Raw genomic sequence first — 12,257 nt, 5'->3', positions numbered from 1 at the left:
GTCCCACAGCTCCCGGCGCTGCCGGGCTCGGGCCGGGCAGGCTGGAGAAGGGAACTGAGGGGGGATCCCGTCCGTCCATCCCACAGCTCCCGGGGCTGCCCGAGCTTGGGCCGGGCCCTGGAGAAGGGAACTGAGGGGGGATCCCGTCCGTCCGTCCCACAGCTCCCGGCGCTGCCGGAGCTCGGGCCGGGCGGGCTGGAGAAGGGAACTGAGGGGATCCCGTCCATCCCACAGCTCCCGGGGCTGCCGGAGCTCGGGCCGGGCCGCAGCAGCAGCAGCGGTGGCCATCGGAGAAAGGCCGGCGAGTGGCAGGGCAGCGGGAGGAAGAACTTGTGTGCACGGAGGGGCAGAGCCTGGGACAGTGCCGGGGAGGGCTGCAGGGCCCTGTGTGAGACATCCCGGCCCCAAATACCCTGGGATCCTGTGATACAGGATGTGCCTGTCTCAGAGGAGCTGGAGCTTGGCACAGGTGTGGTGGCTTGAGCAAGGCCAGTGTGTTGGTCCATGCCACTGGGGCTTCATTCCAGTGTTGAACCCCTGTGCCTTCCAGTTTTGCAAAATGTGGATTATATTAGTTCTCATAAGTCAGGGTGTTCTCTGAGGTTTAATCTTTGTGTACTTTGAAGTCTGATCAGCCAGAAGTGAGTCCTGATCACTGGGACAGGCAGCAGCTGCATCTCTCAGTCAAGGGCGTCCTGCATTTAGCAGGTTTAAGGGATGTAAAACAGGATGGCCTTGCAGAGTTGTGTAAATGCTCAGAGCCCACACATGGCGCAGCTGACCCCAGCCCACGGCAGCACCGAGCTCAGCCCTGCAGCTGGGACAGGGCCGGGCACAGCCCCAGTCCCTGCTGGCACAGGGCAGTGCCAGCTCTGTCTGTCTGTCTGTCTGTCTGTAAGGAGTGTAAGTTATGGCAGGGAGAGGGCAGGGGCTGAGCTGGGGCAGCCCAGGCCTGCCCAGCACTGATGGAGCGCCCAGTGTCTCACTGCAGGGTGTCACTGCTGGCTGGTGGCACACTGAGCAGTGAATCCCATTTTTGGGCAGCTCTGGCATGTGGCGAGCCGTGCTCCTGTCCCAGGTGCTGGAGCTCAGGTGGCTCCTGGGCTGAGTAGGTGCAAGGCCAAGAGAGCCTGCAGTGATGCAGATCCTTCCCTTTGTCATCTCTGGGGAAAAGTGGCTGTGTCTCTGCAGTTGGATTTCATTCTGAGTTTGTATTTCCCACTCTCCCTGTAGTAATTGTTCCCAGCCTCTTCTGGCCCTGGAAGGTTGTTTGCTTTCTTTTACCTGTGACTCAAGTCAGCTATTTTGGTTGCCTTTGGTCCAAATACATTTTGAAGTCTGTGATTACATCTTTCTGCCTTTGTAGAATAAACTTCCTAATTAGTGTTAATTTGGCGTTATTTAATGGTGGACTTGAAAACTGCTCCTCACGTGGGCTGTGCTTATGTGGAGATTTTGGGTTTAGTTGGCAGGGCTGGAGTTCCTGCTTAGTTCTGAGGAAATTGCAATTCCATGGTTAAGCCATCTGAGGTCACGATATGAGATGTGGATGCAAGCTGCTTAAAGCACCTGTTTCGTGCTTCTGTGCAAAGTGTTTATGTTTTCTAGGACTTATGAGTTACTTCTTCATATTTAGTCAGGCTTCTTGCAAAAGATCAATGATGAAGCAGCAAAATTGATGAATTTTCTGTTTACATAGTGTTCTAACTGCATGTTTCAGAAGACATCTAAGGAACAGGATGTTGCGAGCTCCTCCATCCTGGACTTGAACAATACCAGGGATAGAAGCTTGGACTATTTTGCATTAACTTATTGTGAAGTTGCTTTGTTCTCTTTCAGAGGACAGCAAACAGAAAAGGTAACTGAACTTATTAGTTTAATTTACGTTTCAGGCTTCTAAATGTGGCACAAAAAGGAGTACATCTACTGAAAACAATGAGCCCTGTGAAAAGAAGACTAAGGCACGCCAAATTACTCTGGAAGAGATCTGTAACCCGCTGAAGACTCAGGATAAAAGTGAGTTCACTGTTAGCAAACCTTCAAGCACTGGCAGCCAGTAAATAAGTTTTTCATTGTCAGCTGCTCTGTTGCCTCAAAAATGGCTTTGAGCAGAGAATTTACTAAGTTAATGCTGGTGTGAAAACCGGTGGATGCAAAGTTCATTACATTTCAATAGAAGGAATTAGCCTCTTGAGCTTCAGAGAGGGAATGGTATTAAATTTGTGGGTGTGATGCTTTGAAATATCACTAGTACAGCCTCAAGAGGCAACACTGTCTGCTTAAAGAAATGTATTGAAAAAAAATCTGCTTGATTTCCAGTATTCTTAGCTAACTTTATGGCTGTGCAGTTGTCAGTCCCAAAAATAGTGATGCATCTCTTCCCACACAGAAAGAAGCACACAAGTGAGGAATATTGGTTTTCCAGGGAAGTTAACCAAGCTGTTCAAGTGCATGATTCTGTCAGGCTGGCAGAAATACTGCAGTGGGAGAGGAGAGGGAACACAGGGAAGAGAGACATGGAGCAAAATGGTTGTGTTCTGTGCTTACTGATGTTCTTCTAATAGACGTTCTCTTATAGAAAATAAGTTGCTAATATGCTTTTGTTGTGAATTTTCACCGAAGAAGACTCTCAGAAGTGTGAGAAGTCCCGTATCAGTTTGGAAACTCTGGGCAGGCTGAGAGAGTTCTGCAGTGATTCAAACCAGCAGTGTACCAGCCTCCAGGAGGATGGCTCTCGGGAGAAAGAAAAATGTCCCAGTATTACTGGGAGGAGCTCAGAACTGAAAAATCCTCTTCCATCTTGGGACAGCAGCCCAAAGGCTGCACAGAAGGTATGCGGGGCCTTGGCCTTGTGGGGCGTGTGGATTGCTTGTCATGAGCTAAGCCAGCAAGTTTTGGCACAAGCTTCCCTTTGTGCTCCTGTGCTCTGACGTGGAATGGTGCAGCAGAACCCCACAGACCTGGGTTTGTGTACAGATGCTTTCAACGCCCTAGTAACAGATGTTCAGAGTGGCGCTTTGCTCAGCTTGCTTTCAGTTCCGCCAGTTTTGATGTGGGCTCTCAAACTTCCAACAGGCTTTCTTTGCAAAAATGTTGTGTAGGGTTATCACTGAGATGTGGCTCAGTCTAGTTGCTGGTAGATCTAACTAGTAAAGGTATCACCCCTTTTTTCATCTGCAGAAGCTAGGGGTAGCTCACACAAAAAATTGTCATGATGATATGTGTGCTGCAAGTCAAGAGACTTGAATGGAGTAATAATATTTTGCTTCCCCTTTACTTATGGGGGTAGTTAACACTAGTTAACTGGGGGGTTTGGGGGCCAGCTGCTCAAGTCCTAGAGTGCATCTCATGGCTTGCTGTGCTGGCTGCTCTTTAGTGGAGTTCTACATCTGTTTTTTTGAGGGAAGGAGCTTGTATGAAAAGCTGTGGCCTTTAAAGGGGAAGTCTGCTTTGTGTGGATGTGGGGTACAAACGCTGAAGTGAGCAGCCTCTGGCAAGATAATTCTGTTGTGGTAAGGGGTTGAGGTTACGAGGCTGTGGTCAGTTGGAGAGCCCAGAAAACTGACCTGCCTTCCTTGGAAGGGCTCTGTTTAGCTGTTTGTGTCTTGCTTTTTACTTAGCAATCTTCCTCCAGCTGGTAACTTAGGCCATCTCATGAGGTCAGCTTTTGAGTTTGTTTTACTCATTTTGCCTGGTTTCATGCCCTTATTTCACATGCTTTGTCATGACAGTTTCCTTTAAAACGAGACGAGGTCACCCTGTTTGGCTGGCACAGACCTTGGACTGAAGAGTGCTGAGTCTGTGAGCTGAGGACTTTGCAGCAGAGACATCTGAGCTCCTGAGGCCACCCAAGTTCTGGGTGCAGGGCAGCTTTATTTGAGCTGGGCTTGGTTCTCTTGCTTAGTGGCGTGCAGTTGTGGGGATTTTGCAGTTACAGCTAAGTGCTGTTTTTCCCTGGTTGTTCTCTGACTGCACACTTTGTACATTCCCATGACCCAAAGTATATTATTTAAGCTATCTCTCTGCTTTTTTTTTTTTTTTTTTCTGAATTGCCATTGCTCTAAGCAGTCTGTTCACTTTGTTTCCGTAATCTGAACAGGACCCTTGGTAGAAATGGAAGTTTATTGGATTTGTTTGCAGAGTTTATAGCACAACCTGATTAATTGTGTTTTGAATAGCCACATGCTTTAAAAAACTCTGGAGGGTGTTGTGTTTATGTTTTGTTTAACCAATATTATCTGTACTTGATCTTGTGATATGAGTGAGGAGGAATTTTGCTGTAAGTGGAACACTTTTCAGCATTTTTCTCTGTACTTCTGAACCCATCACACTGCTGACAATACAGAACAGCACAGTGTGGTAGAGCTGAAGCTGTTTGGCAAGAATAGGCTACACAATGTCATTGCAAATGATGAACTGCAGACAGAGCGAGCTCAAAGCATTTCACATTCAAGGTTTTAGAAACTGTGATGTAGATTGTGTTCTGAGAGTTTGCTGAACTTATGGAGGAAGTGCAGACTGGAGAAGAAGTACAGTTTTGGTGTCTGAGACAGGGAACTGAGACTCAAATTGCTTTATTTCTCGATTTACTGTGGATTTTTGGAACACCATTAATCTCTTAGTGCTGGCGTTTCTCACCTGTAAACTGGAGCAGTAATTCATCCTTATTTCAATGTGTGGCCTGTTTAGACTGCCCAGTCTTTGCAGCCTGCATTGTCTTGGTCTGGGCTTTGAGAGCTTATGATACAGTAGGGTTCTGATTTCCCCTCAGGTGTCTTGAGGACTGACTAGTTTTGTCTTTCATGACTTTTTAATTCTTTTTCATTCCAAATACACTGTGTTCTGTATATCCTGCTGCAATAGTTGTGCTGCAGCTTGGGGGCTCTTCAGTGCAAGAGCAATCTTCAGCTCTGTGGTGAGTGCAAACCAAGGAGGGGGTGATTTGATTTGTTTGATGGTTCCTAATATCCGCTTTTCCATCTTTTATTTACAGGAGGAGTTACAATGTAATCTTAGTCAGTTTTCTGTGTCTCTTAAGTCTTATGAAAATTCTCAAAATTCATCAGAGACAAATCTTAATAGAAGAACCAAGAGTATTTACACTCCACTAGAGCTCCAGTTCATAGAAATGAAGAAAAAGTATAAAGACGCTGTTTTGTGTGTGGAATGTGGATACAAATACCGGTTCTTTGGACAAGATGCAGAGGTAATTTTTTCCAAGATTATGGAAAGATACTTGGATTATGTTGGTGTCATCGTAGGCCTGTGGCCATTTCTGGAAGGGAGACTTCTTTGGGGGCATAAGTTTTAAGGGGTATTTTGTTTTGTTTTGTTACTTGAAATCAGGATGAAACATCTCTGTGTGCTGAAATTGAAGACTATCCATTATGCACTTTTTTTTTTTTTTGCCAAAATGGCATTTATTGTTTTTTAATCAGTGCTTGCTGTCTAGTATATCAAGAATTTCAGGTGAGTTCCTAGAATAAATTTTTGTGAGAGTTAAAGCTGAAAAACTTTGTGAGGTGAATTGCATGTCATGGCTCGGAACTCTACTATTATGTATATCTAACTGTAATGTATGACATTAGGAATATTTTAGATTGAAAGGAGCAAGTGGTGTTAGAATAAATGAATATAGCAGGTTTAGCCTGGGCGCAGAGAGCATCCTGAATGCATGCCTGGATGTGGCACCTACACATGGCAGACCTGTAGGAACTGGAAAGGACTATATAGCAAACATAATGTTAAAGTGATGGTTCGTAAATGTTTCATAATGCTTTTCCTTATGATCTGTCCCAAAGTTGTTGCTACCAACCTTTGTTTCGTGCTATTTTCACACTTGAGACCAGTGAGAAATGTTGCTTGGTTACTGGGAATTCATTTTCATCATCATATTTGTGCTGTGTAATTTGTCTGCTCATTTGCTGGTGTACTTAAAGGCCAGAAATAGAAATATGCTGTTCAGATAGATGGGTCAGTGTTTGCCTGCAGGTCCTGCCTAGCACCCCATTCTCTGCTCAGTGAGCACCTGCCTCTTTGCTAAGGGGCAGAAAGACCATACACATCACACATGATAATGTCACATTTTAGTAGGTGTTGTTACTCTTTTTTATTAAGTGTTTAGTTCCCACTGTTGTTCAATATTGACTTTTCAGTATTTTAGCTGATTGGCTGGGTTAATCCCATCTTTATGACCACAAACCAAATACTTCCGTCCCTGCTGGGTTTGCAGTGGTGTGAAAATCGTTTGACCTTTTGCTGAGCTGTGTTTCAGACCCTGTGTGTGCAGTGTGGGTGGTTTACCTCACAGTGGTAAAGATCAAGGTGCAACCTTAAAACCTGACACCTTGCAGCCTGTGATAGTGAATCTCCTGTTTATGGCAATGCTGGGACAGGGAGGTGGAGGGGCCCCTCCAGGCTTTCTCCTGGAATGTTTTCCCTTTGTCACCGAGCTTTTAATTGTAGTTGTGCATCACTGTTGTCATAGAGATAAGCTCCTTACCTCCTTAAATTACTTTGTGACCCGTGTGCTGACTCCTGTTGCAGATTGCAGCTAAGGAGCTGAACATCTACTGTCACCTGGATCACAACTTCATGACTGCCAGCATCCCCAGCCACCGGCTCTTCGTCCACGTGCGCCGCCTCGTAGCCAAGGGACACAAGGTTGCCCCTGACTCCTGCTAATTGAGTACAGACCAGCCCTGAGAGAACTTGCACTGCTTGTACCAGCACCTAGTTTCAGCTGAGAAGTGGGCAGCTCATTATCCCTGGTTCCTGCAGTAGAAATGGCCAACTTCCCTTTGTTTCAATTTCTCTGTGCTGGGGGAGTCATGAGCCATTAGCAGATTCAGAGAAGAATCTTCATTTTTTCAGGAACAGTTCCAGAACAATTATTTTTCTCAGTGTTTCAGTATCAAGCTTTTGCATTTAATAAGGAGAAATGTACATGTCCTCTCTCTGTTTTATTATTCCTCACATCCTTGTTTTTCTTATCCCAGCCCATTGTTTTTTCCTCTGTTCCTCCCTGTTCTGGATCCCTGTAATTCTGTGGCTTTCTGATGATAACCTCTTTTTGTGCTTCCATTTCTAAGAAAGGACTTGTTGATTCTAAATTGGATGCAAGCACTCATTCTCTAATAAGCAGTGACGTCCAGCTAAATTGTTTCAAAATAGGACGAGAAGCACAGGTACAGAAGTTGAGAGGGCAGTCAGGAGTAGGAAAAGGGTCAGGAAAAGCACTGCCTTATAATCTCATTAGTAGGGCTAATGTGAGAGCCCTTTCTGTTGATGATGTATTCCAGCTTGAATTATGCATTTGTTGTTTGCACATCTTAAAAGATTACCAGATATACAGAATAATAAAAATAATAATTTATTACCAGAGATCTGACTTTGTTTCTTGTTTGTCTTCCTGTAGGTCGGAGTAATAAAACAAATGGAGACTGCAGCACTGAAAGCTGCTGGAGAAAATAAAAGCTCTCTCTTCAGCCGTAAGCTGACTGCCCTCTACACTAAGTCTACACTTATTGGAGAAGATATCCTTTTCAAATAAACTTGGTTTCAGAGTAACCTTTGGGAGGCCTTGATTCTACTGTTTTCACCAGGATGGAACATGAGCAGCTAGTGGCTGACGTAAGAGTGGCAGCAGGAAATAAAGTTCCTCTAATTTTATGTTGTGGTAAAGCATCTTGCTGTATTTACAAACAATTTAGCCCCCTCAGGGCTGTAGGTTTGTTGTGTTTGCTGTAGTTGCTTTCTGAAGTCATGGAGTGGATGTACCAAAACTGCAGTGTCCTGCAGGTCTTGTCTAGAAAGTGTTAAAATGAGAGAGAAACAACTTTTAACCAATTAATTTAATTTCTTCCATTTTTTGTTTTGCTCTATCCTGTCTTATCTACCTCATGTGTTAAATTTAATTTCTCAAACAAACTTAATAGATACCAGGAGCTAAAAAAATTGTTCGATTAACATCCAAGAGTACAAAACTTAGATCTGGAATGACCTGTGGACAGTCCACCCAAATCTGTGCAGTACTTTTTTTGACATTTGTTACATGTGAACCCTTTGCTGAAGCTGGACGATGCTGTAGATGTTGAAGAGGTAACAGCAGATGTCCCTGATAACTACCTCCTCTGCATCTGTGAGAACGGAGACAACCTGAAGGACAGGAAGAAAGGTGACGTTGTTACAGGCATTGTGGTAAGTTAGTTTTTCAGGGGTCAGTATTTGTTGGGTTGTTTTGTTGTCCATTTCATTTTTTTTCTGGGGAGGTGGTTGGCTACCTTGTTAAATTCGTGGCTGTCTGTCTTTCAGATTTTATTTTGCGGGGGAGTAGGAATGATTTTTTTTTTTTTTCAAAAAAGAGGCACTTTAGGTAAGATATCTGTGTGTGAACTGTGATGGCTTTATATTTGAAAACTTCAGAAAAGGTATGGAGTGGATAGTTGAACATTTATCAAACGATTTTGTTCCTGTTTCACTTGACAACATACTAGTGTTTTAACCAAGTACACTAGGGAAATCATTAATTCAGATGCTTTATAAATTTCAATGTTTAAACATTTTTAGGGTCAGTATTTTAAAGCTTGCAAGCACTTTTTTCCTCTACAAAATAGCATTCTTTAGAGGATTTTTTTATGCTTACACTTCAGATTTGTACTGGTGAAGATTAAACCCAGTGTTGTTTAACCAGCAAAACACAGTGATAACTGAAGTCCAGTCAGCTGGTAATGAATTAATTAAAAAGTATCTTGATTGTGTCTCTGTTTGAATGTCATACTGCTGCTGGGAGAGAACAACAGAAGCAAGTGTTCAAATTCCAGTTTGAATTACATGTGCATTTCATAGACTTCAGTTAATAGATTTGTCTGGTATTAAAAACTGAGCAAAAATGGGCTGGTAGGAACAAAAGTGTATTTACATTTGTGAGGTATTGTTGCCACTTACCAAGTATTTTGAAGTTATTTTTGTATCATGGGTTTAAACAAAAAAGCACTTTCAGGTTTTTTGACCTGCTGCTTTCACTGTGTGTAGGGGTGTGGTATAATTTTACACCGTAGATTTTCTTTCTGGTTGACAGTTTGAGCCGCTGAAGCAGTCCCTGAAAATGTGAATGTTTGCTGGATATATGTGTATATATTTTTGTTTGGCAGGCGATCCAGCCAACTACAGGAGAAGTAATTTTTGACAGTTTTCGGGACTGTGCTTCCCGCTCGGAGCTGGAGAGTCGGGTTCTGCGCCTGCAGCCAGTTGAAATAATTCTTCCATCAAGGCTGTCAGACCAATCTGAAAAGCTCATCCACAGTATAACCTCCATGAGGTGAGTTCTGTGGGGGGTTTGGTGTTTGGAGCTGAGATCCAGGAGCAGGTGTGGATGTGTAGTTCTGTCATGGCCCTTTCCAGAGTGGCTGCAGTTTCCTGCTGGGTTCACAACTTCCCAAATCCCTCGGAATTCTGGGCACTTGCTCCTAAGTTGTGTTTAGACTGAAGTTCATGGCTTCTGACTCTGGCCTGTGAATGATTTCTGTGCTTAAACATTGTCATTGTCATGGTCCTGCCACCGCACTCCTGATCACAGGATCTGCTGGAATAATTTCCATTTACCTTCAGATCTAAAAGAGGTGTTGTGTGGCTTTTTTCGCCCTGTTTGTCATAGTTTTGAGGTCTCTAAAAGACATGAGACTTCCTTTCCTATTACTGTAGGTAGGTGTAGAAAACTTTTGCAAATGGTATTTGATCCTGTTTGTCCTATTACACCGTGTAGGACTTGGGTATAGATCTGGGAGTATTGTGACTGATCATCTCTTTGCTTTGAATTCTCTTGGCATGTTTCAAGAGGAAATTTGTTACCTGTTTTCTGTATATTTGTTACTTTTTCTGTGTAGTAAAGCCAGAGTAGGATGTAATTTTTAGGGTGATAGATGAAAGATGAAGCAGTCTTCTGAACAGAGTGGATGAAACCTTGCAGATGCAAATTTTTTGAGGAAATTGCAGTTTTTCGCTTTTTTGTTTTTGGCCATGCAGTTTTGGGCTGCAGAGAGCTGGTTTGGAGCTTGACATTTCAGTTTTGAATGAAATAGTCATTCTGGTCCGAATATGGGAGAGTGGTTGTGATTTTTTTTTCTTCGTGTTTTTTTGGTTGTGGCACAATTGAGAATGTTAATGAGTGACTTCTCGTTTTTATGAAGACAAAAAATGCTACCCATTAGCTGATTTTGTGAACAGGGATTAGTTTGTAGTTTTTTCTCCTTTCTGGTAATTTACTGGGCAGTTTTCTAGCCCAAATGTCCTTAATTGCATGAAGGTGACAAAAATAGAACACATTATTGCCCTACACCTTAGTAGCCTTATTTTAAAAACAATTCTTTGTGGATTTTTTCTCGTACCAGAGATTAAACCACTAGAGGGCCCTGAAGTATTTCATAGTAATTTAAGTGATTTCAATATGCTGCTTTCTTGTGCTTTTAATTAGGTTTGTTTTTGTACCGTTTCTTTTGTACAGCAGTAATTTCATTTTAATGCATACCGAGATGTTTGTAGTATTCAGGTTTGGTTATTGTCCCAGTATCTGGTTATTTCATCTTTTAGCAGCTCTCTTCTAAAACCTGTGGTTGACAATCTTCCCTGAGCTGTTAAAAGTTTAATTTCTGTAATATTTTAAAGACCTTTCTAAATCAAACACTGGGAACCAGATGTTGTGGTTCAAGAAGGGTCTTCATCTCTTTGTGTGTTAGGGATGCAGCTGAAAAACACTGGGATGATGAAAACAGGGTAGAGATGGGAGAGAGAAGTAGCACTTGACAGGAGACTAGAGCTTGGAGGGGTTGGGAGAAGAGGGAGGAGAAAAGGGAAAGAAAAGGGAGAAGAGAAAGAGAAGAGAGGAGAGAAGGGAAAGAAAAGGGAGAAGAGAAAGAGAAGAGAGGAGAGAAGGGAAAGAAAAGGGAGAAGAGAAAGAGAAGAGAGGAGAGAAGGGAAAGAAAAGGCAGAAGAGAGGAGAGAAGGGAAAGAAAAGGGAGAAGAGAAAGAGAGAAGGGGAAGAGAAGATAAAGAGAAGGGAAAGAGGAAGAAAAGAGAAGAGGAGGAGAAAGGGAAAGAGGAAGAGAAGTATTTTTACTCCTGTGTAGTGAAAGAGTTGCATCAGGGGTGATTTGATGTTGGATGTTGTGTACTAGAGCTTGGCACTAGTGATGTGCAAGGTGATGTGGCCAGCACAAAGGCAGTGCTTATGGTTACCAAAAGAATGAAATAAAATGTTGAGCTAAGGGAAAGGGCTTCAGCTTTGTGAGAGAAGCCCTAAGTTAGTTCAGTGCCCCTTTACACTGCCAAGAGTTGAAAGTCTCTGTGCTTCCCTTCATTTTCTGTGAGGGTTTTCTTTTATTCTTTACTGTTCTGGGGTGGATTTAGTGGCTAGAAAATACTATTGAAGCACACTGAGCTGGGGGCCAGTGAAGAGCCTTCCTTCAAAAGCAAGGCTTATATTAAAATTAGGTTACAAAAAGTGGTTCAGGACAAACTGTTCTGGTGGGTACTGTGCTGTTCCCCAGCTGTTAGTAACATCTGTTTGCAAGTGCTGACCCACCTGGAGCAAAATCTTGTAGTGGCTTTAATTTCTTTCTTTCTAGAAAGCAAAGAAACAGTCTTGCCTTCAGAAAATACTTTTATTTTTTTCCCCAAGAGCAGAGTGTTTTGTACTCCAAGTTCTTTCTAGTCAAGGGTTGGCACCCACCCTCCTTATCATGTTGGCTGCTTTAAAACCTGGCCTGTATTGGTCTCCTGACCTTTTCTTTGAGACTCCTTTGGGATATTTTTGCTCCTTCCTTGTTTCCTTGAAAAATTCAGTGCATCTTCAGAGTACTCCATGGTACTCTTTTTTCCATTTGCCCCTTTTTTTGCAGTGTTTCATTCTGTAGCATTCTTGGACACCCTGTGAAAACACACTGGTCACAAGTAACTTTAAACCTGCAGCGTTTCACCAGGTCTGCTCTGTTTGGTTTAGGCTGCAGGTGGTCTGCAGCGTTTTGTCTGTGGTAACCCTGAGGTTCTGAATATGGGGTTCAGGTTTCTGCTCTCTCCTGAGAGCTGCAGTAGTCTTTGGCTTGGAGCTGGTTCCCTGGAATTCCCTTCTCTTTCAGACTCATTGAGAACTAAAGCTCATCCTCTCTCTCCAGGCATGATGGAATTCCTCAAGCAAGTGAACCTCCATCATTATTTTCAACGCAAGCCTTTTTAATTTCTGTTTCAGGACCTCTGCAAATATA

The 12,257-nt window shown here is 43.2% G+C and overlaps 1 protein-coding gene across 4 annotated transcripts in view; it reads left to right on the top strand.

Annotated features, from left to right (window-relative positions):
- Positions 1 to 12,257, top strand: part of MSH3 (mutS homolog 3) — a 92,714-nt gene that overhangs the window by 735 nt on the left and 79,722 nt on the right. For 2 of the 4 annotated variants that reach the window (XM_072921719.1, XM_072921721.1), the window contains exons 2-8: positions 1,893 to 2,016; positions 2,626 to 2,831; positions 4,994 to 5,206; positions 6,547 to 6,663; positions 7,418 to 7,537; positions 8,056 to 8,199; positions 9,153 to 9,319. In XM_072921719.1, the coding sequence (XP_072777820.1) occupies positions 1,893 to 2,016; positions 2,626 to 2,831; positions 4,994 to 5,206; positions 6,547 to 6,663; positions 7,418 to 7,537; positions 8,056 to 8,199; positions 9,153 to 9,319 (1,091 nt within the window). Of the gene's footprint in view, positions 1 to 1,892; positions 2,017 to 2,622; positions 2,832 to 4,993; positions 5,207 to 6,546; positions 6,664 to 7,417; positions 7,538 to 8,055; positions 8,200 to 9,152; positions 9,320 to 12,257 lie in introns of all 4 variants that reach the window. The other 2 variants (XM_072921718.1, XM_072921720.1) reach the window with 1 other exon arrangement.

Source organism: Taeniopygia guttata, chromosome Z, assembly GCF_048771995.1.
Source record: "Taeniopygia guttata chromosome Z, bTaeGut7.mat, whole genome shotgun sequence".
Lineage (NCBI taxonomy): Eukaryota > Metazoa > Chordata > Aves > Passeriformes > Estrildidae > Taeniopygia > Taeniopygia guttata.
The sequence above is the reverse complement of the archived record's forward strand: the minus strand, read 5'-3'. Positions and strand labels throughout refer to the sequence as shown.